Raw genomic sequence first — 17,695 nt, 5'->3', positions numbered from 1 at the left:
ATTTAATATTAATTTCAAATTTCCTAAATGTTGATATTTTGCTTTATGATTTGTTTCATTGTAGACAATCAGCAAGTGTGAAAAAAAGCTTTAGCAAAGGTTAGGGTGACAAATTTCAGGGAAAAATTCTACAGAAACCCAGAACTGCTGGAGGAGTACAGAAGAGGGAGGTTAGGAGAGAGAGAGAGAGGTTAGGTTTGGAGATGTTACAGCAGGTGTAATTAGCAATAAACACCCTACAGTGTTAGGAAATGTACATGAGAGTACACACACACACACACACACACACACACACACAACCCTTTAGCCACTACTATAACAGGACTTTGGTGCTGGACTGAGTGGACTGTTCATACTGGGGGAAATTCCCGCCACACTAAAGCATGGAGGTCGTGTGATTCTTAAAGTGACAGCAGCCTAATAAATTTGCTGCACAATTTTGTTATAATTTAGTAATTTAATTACATAATAAATAAACAGTTATTTGTTCTTCTGTTAGTAATTTGTTTGTTTTTTTTATTTTCTTTTTTACTTTACTTTTCAATTCATTTCAAAGACTAAAATTAAGCTCTACCCCACCCCACAACTTCAGGCCCAGTATAGAACACACACACACACACTCACACACACACACACACACACACACACAGAGTAAGCATCAATTCTATACTATATGATGATGTATACATAAAATGTTTTTCCCCCATGTTATGAGATTAATTTAATGTAATGCTTTCTTTCCGCTTCCAGGAATCAAAAACGAAAACAAACTGGAAAAATAAAGAAAACTGAAGAGCTGACTAAGAAGCAACATGAAAAGAAAAAAAGACAGTGGTCAGTTATTTTTTAGTGCCATGGTAAAATGCTTCATGTTTTTTAGGTAAACGTTGAAATGTTGTCCTGTTTATTCCTGTTTTAATGTTTTTCTTATACAAGGTATAAGAAAAAGTATACAAGGCTCAGTATAAATCTCAGACTAGTATACTTATTATCATTACCCAAATAATTAACCTCATTACTGAAACCTATATATCATTACTGAAACTCATGATTATTAGATGTTAATTTAATTAATAGAGATATAGTACTTTGATTTTAAATGCATGTGCAGAATCTTAAAATGATGTTCTCTCAGGTTTGTCACGTCATTCTGAAAAAATGTCAGGTTTCTTCAAAATATAAAGAAAAAATGTTTGTAAATTGTGGACGGTGTTGCGGTAATGAGAGAAATCAGTCAAAATTTAAAAAACTGTTAAATTAAAAATAAATATTATTTCAGAACTTGAAGTAACTGTGCATGACTATTAATAATCCATTTTTAAAACTGTGAAAATGTATTTGCTTTTCTATCAGTGTTAATGTTTTCACAGTGTTGCAGTAATGAGATTTTTTAGGACTTTTGGAAATTATGTTCAAAAAGGTGTTAAATGGTAAGTAAAAGTTTTTAAATTAATGTTCACAAACACTCCAGACTTTGTTGCTAATGTCTAAAAAAAAAAAGTTAATTTAAGCATTTTTAAAATTTTCATGTTTGAAATTTTTAAAACCAAGATTTCGTGAGAATCACCCAGATATGTGTGTAAATGTTTGTAGAGGAAGTGCTGGAGTATGCTGTAAAAACATCGATTTTAAAGTACTATCCGCTGTCGTCTGCACTCTGCATGCTAATCTTTGTTTTAAAATTGTTCTTCTGATGTCTGAAGGTCCAGAGAGTGCTGAGGGTAAACCCATGGGCTTGGAATCGAAGTACAAGTGGGTTTTTAGAACAGAATGCACTCTTTATATGAGGTGTCTGCTAAGACCTATATTTTGTAAAGGTGTATGATGTATTCTGTGTGTGTGTGTGTGTGTGTGTGTGTGTATGATGTATTCTCTCTGTGTGTGTGTGTGTGTGTGCTTGATGTATTCTGTGTGTGTGTGTGTGTGTGTGTATGATGTATTCTGTGTGTGTGTGTGTTTTAGGCACCTGTTGGAGCTGTTAAGGAGGACAGCGGTTCACGGTGAGAGTAACTCTTTGCATATCATCGGTCCATGTGGATCTGTTAAAACCATGGTACGAAGCTGTCTGTGTGCTACTTCTGTTAGGTTAGGATACACACATGTACTTTACACTAAGCTGTTGTGTGTGTGTGTGTGTGTGTGTGTGTGTGTGTAGCTGCTACGTTGTGCTCTGAGAGAGCTGCTGGACTTGCAGGAGGTGAAGATGAATGTCCTGCAGGTTCACCTGAGCAGTGAGTGTTGTGTAAAAGAGCGTGTGTTTAAAAGAGGCTGCTGGTTTAAGTCACGGCTCCGTTCATGGCCGCGTGTCTCGTGCAGGTCTGCTGCAGATGGACGACCGGATCGCTCTGAGAGAGATCACATGCCAGCTTCAACTGGAGAACGTCGTAGGAGACAAAGTGTTGGTGAGTGTGTTCCAGTATTCCTGGAATTCTCGAGTCGTGTATACAGCTGGGACGTTACAGGAGCGGCAACATCACATGATTCAAAAGAAGTGAATGTGAGAGAAACTTGGGAGTGATATTACTGTAACTGATAACCCAGTCTGTCTGTCTGTCAGCCTGCCTGCCTACCTACCTGTCTGTCTGTCTTCTTGCCTGCCTGTCTGTCTGTGCACCTGTCTGTCTGTCTGTCTGCCTACCTACCTACCTACCTGTCTTTCTTCCTGTCTGTCTTCCTGCCTGCCTACCTGTTTGTCTGTCTGTCTTCCTGTCTGCCTGTCTGTGCACCTGCCTGTCTGTCTTTCTGTCTGTCTGCCTACCTGTCTGTCTTTCTGTCTGTCTGCCTACCTGTCTGTCTATCTTCCTGCCTGTCTGTCTGTCTGCCATTACCTGTTTGCCTGTCTTCCTGCCTGTCTTCCTTCCTTTCTTTCTTCCTGCCTGTCTGCCTTCTTGCCTGCCTGTCTTCCTGCCTGCCTCCCTGCCTGCCTGTCTGTGCACCTGTCTGTCTGCCTGCCTACCTACCTACCTGTTTGTCTGTCTTCTTGCCTGCCTGCCTGTCTGTGCACCTGTCTGTCTGCCTGCCTATCTGTCTGTTTCTCTGTTTGTCTGCCTGCCTACCTCTCTGCCTACCTGCCTGCCCACATGCTTGCCTATCTGACTGCCCGTCTATCTGCCTGTCTACCTAGCAGTCAGCCAGTGTTCTTCATCCTGGAAGAGTTTGATCTGTTTGCTCATCATAAGAACCAGACGCTGCTGTACAACCTGCTGGATGTTTCTCAGTCTGCTCAGGCTCCTGTAGCTGTGGTGGGACTCACCTGCAGACTAGTATGTACACACACACACACACACACACACACTTAATATACCTGTCACCAAAAAACGCTGCATGTTTATAAAATCTCTGTATTTTTTTCCTGTTTGTTTATTCCAGGACGTTCTTGAGCTCTTGGAAAAGTGTGTGAAGTCTCGTTTTTCCCACAGACAGATTCACCTGTTGAGTTCTCTGACTTTCCGTCAGTATCGAGACGCCTTTCGGTCCGAGCTCACGCTGCAGGATGACTTCCCCGACAGCAAGTTCTCTCAGGAGTGGAACCTCTGCGTCTCGGTACGACACACCGCATCACGAACCTGAACTGAAGTGTTACACTGCTCACATGTGAACATACACACTGCTGGAGGAAGCTCACGTGTTTTCCTCGATTGTACATAGCACGTGTTCTCTCTCCTCGTCTTCCTCACCACTGATGATGATGATGATGATGAGGGAGTAATTATAATGATCCAATTCTAACCATGACCACCATGATTTGACCAAGCATGACCAATTAGAGTAAAATAAAAATATCTAAAGGCTTAATATATATATATATACAGGTGCAAAGTTGATTTATTTCAGTAATTCAATTTAACAAGTGAAACTGCTGTATTATATAGAGCCATTACACACAGACTGATATATCTCAAGTGTTTATTTCTTTTAATTTGGACGATTATGGCTTACAGCTAATGAAAACCCAAACTTCAGTATCTCAGAAAATTTAAATATTGTGAAAAAGTTCAATATTGGAGACTCATGGTGTCGCACTCTAATCAGCTAATTAACTTAAAATACCTGCAAAGGTTTCCTGAGCCTTTAAATGTCTCTCAGTCTGGTCCAGTAGGCTACACAGTCATGGGGAAGACTGCTGACTTGACAGACATCCAGAAGACGGTCATTGAGACCCTGCACATGGAGGGTAACACACAAAAGGTCATTGCTGAAGAAGCTGGATGTTCACAGAGTGCTGTGTCCAAGCACGTTAATGAAATTTGAATGGAAAGAAAGTGTGATAGAAAAGGTGCAGAAACAACAGGGATAACCGCAGCCTTGAGAGGATTGTGAAACGAAGCCCCTTCAAGAATCTGGGGGAGATTCACAAGGAGTGGACTGCAGCTGGAGTCAGTCGCATTCCTTGTGTCAAGCCAGTCCTGATCCAGAGACGATATCAGAGGTGTCTTACCTGGGCTAAGGACAAAAAGGACTGGACTGTTGCTCTGTGGGCCAAAGTCCTCTTTTCAGATGAAAATAAATTTTCCATTTCATTTGGAAATCAAGATCCCAGAGTTTGAAGGAAGAGAGGAGAGGCAAAAAATCCAAAGTTGCTTGAGGTCCAGTGTAAAGTTTGGGGAGTGGTTTGGGGAGCCGTATCATCTGCTGGTGTTGGTCCACTGTGTTTTATCAGGTCCACAGTCATCTACCAGGAGGTTTTAGAGCACTTCATGCTTCATTCTGCTGACCAGCTTTATGGAGATGCTGATTTCATTTTCCAGCAGGACTTGGCACCTGCCCACACTGCCAAAAGTACTAATATCTGGTTTAAGGACCATGGTGTCCATGTGCTTGATTGGCCAGCAAACCCTGTGAAATCCCATAGAAATCCCATAGAGAATCAGTGGGATACTGTGAAGAGGAAGATGCGAGACACCAGACCCAACAACGCAGAAGAGCTGAAGGACGCTATCAGAGCAACCTGGGCTTCCATAACACCTCAGCAGTGCCACAGACTGACCGTCTCCATGCCACGCCGCATTGCTGCAGTAATTCATGCAAAGGGAACTCCGACCAAGTATTGAGTGCTGTACATGTTCATACTTTTCAGTAGTCCAACATTTCTGTGTTGAAAATCATTTTTTTAATTAGCTTTTTATTGGTGTAATATTCTAGTTTTCTGAATTTTGGGTTTTCATTAGATGCAAGCCATAATCATCAAAATTAAAAAAAATTAAACACTTAAAATATATAAAAAATATATCAGTCTGTGTGTAATGAATCTATATACTATAGAGTTTCACTTGTTGAATTGAATTACTGAAATAAATCAACTTTTCGATGATATTCTAATTTATTCAGATACACCTGTGTATATATGGTGGGGGGGGGGACAAAATCTCTGCTGCCCTCTAGTGGACAACTCTGAACATAACCATGACGACCACGATTTGACCAAGCAGGAGTAAAATAAAAATATATAAAGGCTAAAAATATACATTATAGAAATATAACATACATATAATAATAAAAATGCTTTTTATTACAAAAGTACAGCTTTTGTATAAATATATAATCACTGCCCGATGCCTGTGGGTCATTATACACAGAATCGAACTGAGCAATTATTTTCTTTACCCGTGTCACGAAAACTGAAGGACGTCATAGTACGGGTTTTTAAACTGTGGTCAGCCCTGAATAGGGGACAATGTCATTTATTTGTTGCTGCTGTTTCTTCTTCTTCTGGTGTCCTTATCCATGAGAGACAGAGAGAGAGAAAGAGAGAGACTTTGACTTTTACAATCCTTTTATTTACACATAAGTCACATAATATGTGGTAAAATCAGGGTGACTCAGTAATTCAATAAATACATTTTAAAATATTTCAATAAATTAAGTTAAGACACATCAGTGAATGGTGGATTTAGTTTAGCTCTGGTGCAAAGCAGAGTTTCTCTTCTGCTACAGAGCACAGAGCATTAGCATGACACCACACTGTCTCAAACATCTTCACATCATTCATCTTTCTGTAGAAATTAAAATCAATTAAAATTCTTGATTTAACAAGTCTGAGGAAAATTCTCTTTGCATCAGTCTGTGTTTTGTGCAAACACAGGTATATCGCCATTTTTGCCTGACCAAATATAAAACTGATCAACTGGCATTTGAAACTGTTCCTCCTGACGTACTTAAAACATACTGAGAGAGAGACAGAGAAAAAGATCTTTATGTGGTGGGTATGAGAACCCTGATTTGGCTGATGTGATAATTATAGCATCATTACAAATAATACAGTCTATCTGTGTAAACTGTGTGTGACGGATAAAAAGTGCAGCTTTGTTCCAGAGCTACAGTATCCTATAGTAATGTTGTAAATGCTTGATTCTGATTGGTCAGATTCATTCGTTAATAAAAAGGGTGTGGCTGGTGATATGTTGAAGCTTTTCATGAGGAAATGTGTAATATATTTGGAAGGAGTCTCCAGTTTTAGTGTTTTTCTAATAAGGTTTGTTTGTGTTATTTTCAGTAACAGGATACGTTTTAGATTTTGGTCTAAAACTTTAAGAGCAAAAAATCAAGAGTTTGGTGAGATCATGATCCTTTATAACTGGAATAATGTGGATAATTTGCTTCGGTGATGTTCCACGATATTGGATGCAACTCAACAACAAAAGATGTTCATTAATTAGTAAAAAATTCTACACCAATTACCCATAACATTATGACCACCTGCCTAATATTGTTTTGGTCATCCTTTTGCTGCCAAAACAGCCCTGACCTGTCAAGGCATGGACTCTACTAGATCCCTGAAGGTGTGCTGTGGTATCTGGCACCAAGATGTTAGCAGCAGATCCTTTAAAGGAGAAGTTCACTTCCAGAACAAAAATCTACTGATAATTTCCTCACCCCCTGGTCATCCAAGATGTTCATGTCTTTCTTTCTTCATTAAAGAAATGATGTTTTTTTAAGAAAACATTTCAGATTTTTCTCCATATAGTGACCTTCAATGGTGTCCTGGAGTTTGACCTTCCAAAATGCAGTTTAAATGCAGCTTGAAAGAGTAGTGTTTACGTTAGGTTAATATCTATGCATTGAAAATATAGTCAGTGAATGTTTTTTGGGGATTAATTGCAGCTCAGCCTCTTTCCTGTCCAGGCCTATACAGTGTTTCTATATTAATATTAAAAGCCATTTTGAATTGGATTCATTATTGGGGTTTGGAACTTAACTGTTTAATGTTAACTGCTTACATGATGTCATGAGGTCATGTGACCAATTGGCATCATGTAGAATTCTGAATTCTGTTCAGAACATCACCTGACGACGTACATAGCAACCATCCTCAGACCACCTTTAGCTATCGACAGAGAAACAGTGCCCCTTGTGTAGCAGCGATTTTACACCATTTAGCAGTATTTTACAGCGTTTAGCAGCATTTCACCACTTTTAACTGTTTTATACAATGGCTGCACTGTTTGTGAAAGATCTTCACCCTGAAGTATCAGAGGTGATACTTTCTAATAGATTTAGACCTGCAGGACACGTCCAATCTGTCCACATTTGCAGGGACAGGAAGACCGGCTCTCCTCTCGGATACGCGTACGTCAACTTTCGCTATCGAGATGACGGTAAAACAAACCTTTTCTTTTTTCTACACTGTTTCTTACCTGTTTTTGCAGCAGATTTAAGGCTACATGTGTAACTTCTGTAGTATTTTATAGTTTTACTATATGGATATGGTCATGTTTTAAATGGTACTAAAAAGATATGAAAAGATATTTGGATGAGTTATATATAGACTATAATAGACTTTAATTAAAAATGAATGGTTTATTTCTGTTCCCTCAGCTGAGAGAGCCATCGATATGTTCAATTTTGAACTCCTCCTGGAGAGACCCATGCGTGTCATGTGGTCAAACTGGGAACCCACCGCCAAGCCCATCAAGGGAGGGAACATATTCATCAGGAACCTTGATTGGTCCATTGACTGCACCTCCCTGTTTGACACTTTCTCTGTGTTCGGGAGGATCGTGTCATGCAAGGTTCGAGCTTTGAGCTGTTATATATGAATATATATATCTGAATAGCTGAATATCTGTGTTTCATGATTAGTGTGTTGTTGTGTGTTGACACGCTGTGTTTCTCCTGCAGGTTGTGGAATCAAAAGGTTATAGGTACGTTCAGTACGAGTCAGCGGAGGCGGCGGAACGGCTGAACGGAAAACTCCTGAACGACCGCCAAGTGTAAGTCACATGTAAATTAGTCTCTTTTTACCAGCCAGGGTTCAAATGTCAGGATTTTTTACATTCCTTTTTAAACTAATTGCATTGAACTCTTTATATTGTCGAAACAGAGATATGTTTGGTCTTATGAGGGTATTTCAGTCAACATCTGGTGGTAATTTTGCTGTCGAGGACATAACTTTTAACAGCAGGGTTTAGATTCTAAGTGCAGCTTCTCTGTTGTGTTACAGCACCATCGAGTACTTCAGGTCTTGGGAGGAGCCCAAGGTGGAGGTGTGCAGGGCCGAGGAGCCCAAGGTGGAGGCGCGCAGGGCCGAGGAGCCCAAGGTGGAGGCACACAAGGCTGAGGAGCCCAAGGTTGAGGCACGCAAATTTATCAAGAAGATTGACCACACCATCCACAGAAAGTGCCTGCGTAGAGCCCCACCATTACTGTACAACGTACCACCAAAACTGCGCCAACCAGTGCTGCCTCCCTGGTTTGAAAGGAGCACCCTTAAGACACCTTGCACAAAGGACACTGTCCAAAGCACCAAGGCATCTGCCTCAGAGGACATCAGCCAGATTGTCTACACTGCTGCCTCACAGATGGTCCAAGCCGCTGGATCCCCTGCCCCAGTAAACAATGTGGAAGCTGTTGAAACTGCTGGCCCAGAGAACTCTGAGGAATCTGTTGAGACAGCTGCCTCAGAGGGATCTGTGGAAGCTATGAAGACAGTGGCCTCAGATGACAGGGTGGAAGCAGTAGAAGCAACTGCACCAGTGGAAGCTACTGAGACAGCTGCCCCAGAGGAAACTCTGGAAGCTGTCTCAGAAATCAGAGTTCCGGCTCCACTTCAGGTCCAAAACACAACAAAAAGCACCCACACACAACAATAACAATATTCTGCATGCTTAATATTACATGCTAAAGATGTGTGTGATTGTGTGATTATTATATTGTGTAGTAATATTATTATTATTATTATTAATAATAATAATAATAATAATAATAATAATAATAATATCCTGTGTTCCCAGGATGTACCTAAATTTCCACCACCCCAGAAGAGGCTGACGATCTATATGTTGGAGTCAGCAGATTTAGATGACCAGATCACGATGGCCTGTGAGTTACACACACACACACACACATCCGGCTCGTATACACTCCTGCTCTCCAGCTTAGCATTTTATTCCACTTTTACCATCACATGTCCACTGAAAACATCTACAAACTCCTGCTTTCAACTGCATTTGTTTTTAGTACTTGATATCAGTTCATAGAGAGTCTGAGCCCCACCACCCATGCTACCTGATCAGATGCCTCTGTTTCTGTTCTCTCTCACTCTTTCACACACCTCACACACTTTCTCTCTCTCTTTGCAGATGATTACTTGCTTCCACTGGTAGCAGAAATCCACCCTGCTGATGCAAAACAAATCACTCTGATGCTTGTGCAAGGAGAAAACAATTTCAAGATCATGAACATGATTAGTGATCCCGAGCACTTGCAAGCCAAGGTAAGTGTACACACACACACACACACACACACACAGTCAAGAAATATACATTCAAGCAACATGGCAAGTGTTTCATATCAGATTCGTAAATATCTTTAACATGTTAGCTTTGGTTATTTGGAAAACAAAGCCCCACCCACTACTCCCTCAGTCCTCGTGTGTGTGTGTGTGTGTGTGTGTGTGTGTGTGTACGTTTGTAGGTGGATAAAATGGACACCTTACTGCGGGCAAGAGAAACTGGTGTGAAGTTGGTGAGGATCTTTAATTAAAATTTCTGATATTGATTCATATTTAAATGGATCATTACAAAGGCGGACAGACAGACAGATACTAGTGAGTATAGATGGTGACATAATGAAGTTAGTGCCTCCACAGGAGCAGTCTGACACTTTCACGGTTGGCAAAAGGCAAGCTGTCAAGAACAAAGACAACAAATCACCTAAATTTATTGTAACTGCAGGTATAAATGAACTGCAACACTCAGGGTTTCATAAGATCATACCTTGTTCATGGGTACTATAGCCATCCTCACTTCTGATGCTGTGAGTGGATGGAGAAATGGCTTTGAAAAACCCATCAATCTCACTATTCCTATTGTGGAGAGGCTGTTTTTTGTGATGCAGGACATCACAGTATCCACAGAACCACTCATCAGGAAGACACTCTCTGCACCTACGGAGGAAATCCAAAATTAAGTAATGAATTTGTTGTTAACTGAAAGACTTTAAGTTTTTGTTTTATCGGCATCATAGTCAACAACAAATCCGAAATGTCCCCACACCACAGATTTGACTAATATCTCCTGCCATTAGCACTTCTTAAGCCAGCATTTTCAGAAGCTCTACACAAAGTATTATTTACAGTCATGACATACCGAGTCTTTCCATTGTATTTACTATTAATTCACAAGTATGACCCTTACTGAGTTTGTTCTCGATTCTGCTCTGTGGTTTTGTGTCCTTGTACCGTTTCTGCACTGACTGTCTTTGCTAAATTTTTTGATTACTCTGCCTGTTTATTTTGACTCAGATTTTTGCCTACTGATGTGGATTTAATAAACTACCACTTATGGATTCTACACCTTCTGCCTGTAGGAGTTCATCACAATTAGATAGATAGACGCAGTTTTCCACACGTTCAGCCAAAGCTTTCATGTCGAAACATGGGTGCAGATTCCATAGAAAGAAATTACATATTTTTGTGTCTTCATTGGTAGGAGTTTAAAATTCAATTCAACTTTTTTCTGCAAAAAAGCAGAAAAACATCACAAATTTTGACATTTGACATTTTTTGCCACAACAATCACAAAAAAACTTTGTGAAGGCCTGAAAGAACTGAATATTTAAGTGACATGTAAGTTGACATCTGTAAACAGGATGCATTTGACCATAGGGTCAGATTTTGGACAAGCCTGACCTCAGTAGACGTGTTATTTAATAAAGTAACAATAATGACCAATATTTCATTTCAAATTGTTTATTTCATTTATTCAGCAAATGAGTTTATGCTAAGATTTAAAGCTGAAGATGATTGAGTTTTTGTTATTAAGATTGTTTTAGATTTCTGACAAAACTAGCATGCTACTGGTCAATTAGAGAAATTATTCTCAGATTTTTAAAGACATGATTTGAAGAATATTTCCTGAAGCCTTAGCAATCCTGAGCAGCAGGTAAGTAAAACATTGCCAGTGAGATTGTGTCTGGATGAAGCAGAGCAGTTAATGCTAGAATCCCTGCAACAGCAGGAGCTTTGTTCTTTATGTAACTTACATTTACATCTTGATCCTCTTAATAGAAAGAAGTTTTCACTCTGTGGTGTTAATTTGTTGTTGTCTTTTTGAAAATTTTCCTCACAGACTTTCTTTCATGAATATAAACCCCCATTAATTCCTATTATTACTATTCTATATTTAAGGTATAATTAATACCTTAAATATTTTTATTTAGATTTTTTTCTAATCTAACTTTTTAGAATGTTAGATTTATTAGATTATAAGATTCAAACACTCTTAAGTCATAAATAAATAAATGTACACAAAAGGTTCTTTTTAAATTTTAATTAAAATGCCAATCATAATATGAAATTATTATTGGAGGGTGTGGGGCTTATTCATTCCTTTTTCCTGATCGTTTTTATTGTTTTTTTTCTTAATCTTGCTGATGTTTTTGCATGATTGCAAAATATCATCTTCAGGGTTTCCTAAAAGAGAAGTGCAGGAGAAAATGACGTCTGTCCACAGCTGGATGTTGCACTTCCACATCAGATCCGGATGGGGCTCCAACTTCTGGCTTGGTGTCTGTATCACAGACGTTATTTCATCTGTTCTCCCTGATCACAGGTGGTGTTGCTGTCTATCTAGCAATAGCCTCTTGTGGAAATTTGGGGCAGAAGTGTAATGCCTACCTCAGGAACGAAGTTCTTCATTAGGCAGGGAGGCAACATGGGCTGGCAGAGTTTCTGAGGAATATAAAACTGCATCCTCTGCATTCTCTGACAAGCAAGGAAACCATGACCTCATTCACGGAGCCGAACCCCCTAGAGCGGCCGTTCTCTATCATCACCTTTGTTTTTGATTATTCCAAACTGCACAAAGAACAAGCGCGGACCCTCATAACCCAGGTTCTCATCCATGTTCTTAACGTAGAGATTCAGACCCTGGAGCATAAGAGGCAGAGTTAGCATTCCTTTTGTGTGTGTGTGTACACATGTGTTTACCTGCTCAGTCTTCTGACTGAGCCCAGTCTGCCTCTCTACACTTGTCTGCCCTTATCCCACATCCAGCTTCTTGTGCACCTCTGCCTCACGATGCTTAAAGGATTTGAAGTGCTCTATGGTGCTGTAACACAACAAATGTTGCTCTTAGAGTCTTTATCTAAACCCTGCTGTTAGAATGACATCTTTGCCAGCAAAATTACACCAGGAATTTGACTGAAACGCTCTCATAAAATCAAACAGAACCCTCTGTTTCAACAGTATATGGAGTTCAATAAACATCAAATGCAATTAGTTAAAGCACAAAAAAACCTGACACTTTAACCCTGGCTGGTAAAAACATACAATTTTACACATGGCTTACACTTTGCAGTTGTTTAACAGTTTTTCATTTAGCTGCTTGATGGCCATCTCCGCTGCCTCCATCTACTCATCCTGGGTGTCGTCCAGCACAGTGCCATGCGTGTGTCCATCTAGTGAGATAAAAATCACTGAAAAGAAGTTGGACTACTGGTCGGAAGGTTGTGAGTTCAAATCCCAGGTCCATGAAGCTGCTACTCATGAACCCCTGAGCAAGGCCCTTAACCCTCAATTTCTCAGTTGTCTAAAATGAGATAAAATGTTGCTCTGGATAAGGGCATCTGCCAAATGCCAGAAATGTAAATGAAAATATCTGAAACCTCCCTCTTCTCTCCTCACAATAATCTCGTGTCACAATATTCAAAACTCATGTCACTAAGACCTATCGTAAACATCCATCCATCCATTTTCTAAACCTGCTTTATTCTTAATTGGGGTCACGGGGATCTGCTGGAGCCTATCTTAGCACACATTGAAAGGCAGGGGTAGACCCTGGACAGGTCACCAGTCCATCGCAGGGCCACATATAGACAGACAACCACACACACTCACACCTACTGTATGAGGATTTAAGAATTGCCTAATTACTCCTATTTAGAATTACCAGTCAGCCTATTGTACATGTGTTTAGACTGTCATTGGTCTAGGAGTATGATTCTCGCTTCATTGCGAGAGGTCCCAGGCTCAGATCCCGGATGAGCCCCCAATTTCATGTTACACCCCGTCTAGGGTAAAGGCGCAACAAGAAAGAGTCGATGACACAGGACAGTGTGGAAAAAAGGCATTAAAGTGGCATTTTAATGAAAACCTAGGGGTTTAGAGTACTACGGGGGAGTGTAGCTTCGGAAGCCGGCAAGGCCAAAATAACAAACAAAAACCCCACAACCGTCCAGGATCTAAATACCCTGCTTCACAAAACAAAAATAAATATAAAAGACAAGTTCCTTCCCTAACTCCCTATCCAAAACAATCAATGAAGGATCCAATAAAGAAAATGGCATAAGTCTCCCTACATCCCCAAAATCCCTTGTAGAACTATGTACAGTATTAAGAACAATTTTACAACAGGGAAATCCAGAGTCAAGGCCTGAAAACAGGCAGCAGGCTGTACTATAAAGAGTTGAGCTAATCATATTAGCAAACAGTCGGTTCCTTACCCTCAAACATTCAAACAAACACACGCTGTCTTAGCATATACCTAGATAGCTATTAGACAAGGCAGGGCAAATACAGAAAGGCAGCACAGGACAGAGCAAACACAGCAAGTGAGCACAAGGCTGAAGAGAGGAAGTGATGAAGGAGACTTCTTATAGGTTGCATGGACACTGGGGGAACCAATTAGGCTTCTTCCTAGACAGAAGACACAAACAACTTCCCAAACAAAAGAAAACACAGAAGTAATACCAAACAGGACATTATTGGGAGGAAACCAGAGTAAACCCACACAAGCACAGGGAGAACATACAAACTCCACACAGAATGGCCCCTGGATCTTCTTGTAGTGAGAAAACAGTGCTAACCACTAGGCCACCGTACTGCCCCCAGTGTAATTTTAAAACCTTTTTTTAGTGTTTTTTTTACTTTAATTTGAGACTTGAGTACATTTTGGATGGATTCCTCTTTTAGTAAAGATTTTGACATTAACTATAATTTTTAAAGTCTACTTTAAATTATAGTTTTTTAAACTTTTTTTTTTAACTATACTTTTTTTAAAAAATACGTTCTGACCACATCCTACATATTCCTCAGACTTTACCACTGTATCTGCTGATGCTGATTGGACACTGCAAGGCTCCCAGGCTGAGACCCGCCCAAAGTGACATCATCACCCAGGGTCACGTTTGGCACATGTGTCTGCTGTTGAGACATGGTGCCATTATGCAGGTGCAGCCTGTAGATCTCCCAGTGCTACTGTAAATACACAAAGAACATCAACTGTCAAAATACACTCGTTGTGTGTAGTACCCTATACTACAAATGGGTAGGGTTTCTCTTTGCTCTCAAAACAGCCTTCCATGGTAGATTCTGTTCCATGTTGATGTGACTGCATCATGTAATTCCTGCAGGTCCTTCAGGTGCATGCTGTGAATCTCCTGTTCTACTACATCCAAGTCCACATTCTACTGGATTCAGATCTGGTGACTAAAAACCAATAAAGAACCCTGAACTCATTGCCATGCTCATGAAACCAGTTTGAGACAACTTTAACTTTCGGAGGCTGTGGCATTTAAGCAGCCCAGCAGGCCCAATGTGCCATAAAAACATTTCCCACACCGTTGCACCACCTCCACCAGCCTGGACTGTTTTAAATAGTAGATTATAGAAATGATTTTAAACCTCTCTTTTCTCTCTTGAAGTGAACATGATTGCATGTAGCCAGTTCACCTGATTGCATGTTTTGGGGAGCAGGGAGGAGGAAGAAACTGACACAAACATGATCATGTAGATCATGTAGAATGGGATTACATTTTTTTATGTGCTACAGAAATTTGGTTTTGGCAACACATTCATTTCATGGATTAAAATTTTATATTCCTTCCCAGTCTCCTCAGTTTGGACAAATGGAGTATCTTCCTCTTATTTCCCCTTGAAACGCGGCACAAGACAGGGCTGCCCACTTTCACCTTTGCTTTTTGCATTGGTAATTGAACCCTTAGCAATTGCCATTCATACTGAACAATTGGGAGAGCTGGTACAGTTCACAAAATCTCAGAATGATTTTGCTCGCTGGTCAGCTCTCCCCATTTCTCTGGCTGGTTGTTTAAACTCAGTAAAGATGAACATTATGCCTAGATTTCTGTATTTATTTCAGTGTGTTCCAATTTTTATATCTAAAACTTTCTTTAAGACTTTAAAACAACACATCTCATCTTTTATTTGGAACAAATGACCAGCCAGAATCCCCGGGGAAATACTTTAAAAACCAAATTGCCCTTCAAAATTTCTTATTTTACAACTGGGTGACAAATATACAATCTACACTGTTCTGGTTTCAGAGTCATTTCGGACTCTGTGATTGGGTCCCAGATTGAGTCAGTGTTGAAGAGGGTTCTTGCTCCCCAGTCTCACCATCCTGACCAGCTGCACTACTGTGTGGTCCTCTTACTGCCATCTCACGTTTTCCTAACAGTAATTCCATTGTCCGGCAATTATTTGTACAGTTGTCAATGATATCTACATTGAAAATATTTTTCCTAGCTTTTCTAACACAAAAATTCCCCCTTCTGTTCATGTTTTTAGATATTTTCAGTTCCAAAACTTTGTAAAAAAGTCATTTCCCAACTTTTCGAATCTTCCACAAAAATCCCATCTAGATCAAATTCTTGAAGTACCTTTAGATAAAATCGAAGTATTGTCTACTCTATACAGGCTGATCTCCTCTATTTCTACATTTAAAATGTTTAAGGTAAGGCTTAACCCTTGTATTTACCTCCCATTTATTATAAACTTATTCTCTCCGCATGCCAAATTGACCAGGTCACCATTTTTTTTTGTTTTGTTTTTTTGAAAGTTTGCATTTCCTTACAACTCTTAATAATTATCCACAACACTTCTTTTTTTCTTTCACACAGATTTTGTTTTACATTATGTGTTATTTTCATTTTAGATTATGCATTATTAAAAACAAACTGGTCCTGAAAAACACTGGTAGCTGTGGTTGCTAGAACTTTCCAAAAATTATTGTTACTGTTTATATATATATATATACAGTATATCACTCATGGGATCAATAAAGTCTATCTATCTATCTATCTATCTATCTATCTATCTATCTATCTATCTATCTATCTATCGTGTTTCTAGTCTCTTGTATCATTATTCTTTTATTATTATAAAAGTTCAATAAACAGGTTCCGCAAAAGAAAAAAAAACAGAAAATGACTGAAATAAAGGAATGAACGTTACATAGTATTATTGGAATCTCCTTCAGTAGGTGGAGAGAGATGATTGGCTGTGGCGACCCCTGAAGGGAAAAGCCTGTCATCATAATACACACAAATAATCTCATCTCATCTCATCTCATCTGTTGTGCATTAATCACTAAAGTTAAAAGTAAAAGGTAATGTAAGAATGGAGTATTTAAAACCTTTTATATTCTTATACACAAATGCCTGACAAGATTTCGTATCTTGCAGTGCCTTCTGCTGCCCTCTCCATACCACCTGAGTTCTTTCAGAGAGAACTTGCATCTACCAAGCAACAGGTGGAGGAGAAAAGACTGCAGAAACGTAAGAGCCCTGAAGCTCACCATCAGCTGATCATCAGCGTCTCTCTTCCCTCTATTATGGACATGTACTCCACATGCTGCATCCATGAAGCAAACAGCATTGTGGACGACCCCACACACCCCTCACACACACTCTTCACCCTTCTGCCATCCGGAAAGAGGTACTGAAGCATTCAGACCCACACAACCAGACTGTTGAACAACACACACACACACATATTTCTTGTTCACATGTACACGTCACTTTAATATTTGTATCTCTTTGCACTCACGGTCAAACACTATTCTTTTGTGTCAGCGTTATGTGTCTCGTTTGTCTGCACTGTCTTATCTTGTCATCCTGTGCACTTATGTTGTATGTTTAGTTTCTAAAGAATGCACCTTGTAGTATAGTTGTATACTTGTAGTATAGGACCTCTGGTTCAGGAGGAACGTTGTTTCATTTCACCGTGTACTGCATCAGCTATATATGGTAATAAAGCTTCTTTGACTTTTGACCATGTCGGACGCCCGTGTAGGTTTTGTAAGATGGAACTAAAGCAGGGTCCGAACAGTCCACATATACACTACCAGTCAAAAGTTTGGACACTCCTTCTAATTCCATGGTCTTTCCTGATGTTTATTTCTTTCTACATTGTAAAACAATGCTGAAGGTGGCCGAAATCCAGAATAATGTCCTTTGA

The 17,695-nt window shown here is 39.7% G+C and overlaps 1 protein-coding gene across 1 annotated transcript; it reads left to right on the top strand.

The window, feature by feature from the left end:
* The first annotated feature begins 569 nt into the window (after window positions 1–569).
* LOC131349952 (origin recognition complex subunit 4-like) lies at window positions 570–3,734 on the top strand. Its single transcript, XM_058385363.1, has 6 exons — window positions 570–1,752; window positions 1,963–2,053; window positions 2,156–2,231; window positions 2,317–2,401; window positions 3,062–3,263; window positions 3,370–3,734. Exons 1-6 carry the CDS (start codon window positions 1,574–1,576, stop codon window positions 3,568–3,570), a joined length of 834 nt encoding a protein of 277 aa, XP_058241346.1. The 5' UTR covers window positions 570–1,573; the 3' UTR covers window positions 3,571–3,734.
* Window positions 3,735–17,695: the final 13,961 nt, after the last annotated feature.

The sequence above is a fragment of the Hemibagrus wyckioides genome, unplaced genomic scaffold (assembly GCF_019097595.1).
Source record: "Hemibagrus wyckioides isolate EC202008001 unplaced genomic scaffold, SWU_Hwy_1.0 Contig18, whole genome shotgun sequence".
NCBI classification, from domain to species: Eukaryota; Metazoa; Chordata; class Actinopteri; order Siluriformes; family Bagridae; genus Hemibagrus; species Hemibagrus wyckioides.
This window is presented reverse-complemented; position numbering and strand designations above follow the sequence as displayed.

Coding starts and splice junctions, on each gene's coding strand:
- LOC131349952 (XM_058385363.1), top strand. CDS start 1,574: ATGTGTGTAAATGTTTGTAGAGGAAGTGCTGGAGTATGCTGTAAAAAC. Junction 2,054..2,155: donor GTGGATCTGTTAAAACCATG/GTACGAAGCTGT, acceptor GTGTGTGTGTAG/CTGCTACGTTGTGCTCTGAG. Junction 2,402..3,061: donor GTCGTAGGAGACAAAGTGTT/GGTGAGTGTGTT, acceptor TGCCTACCTCTC/TGCCTACCTGCCTGCCCACA.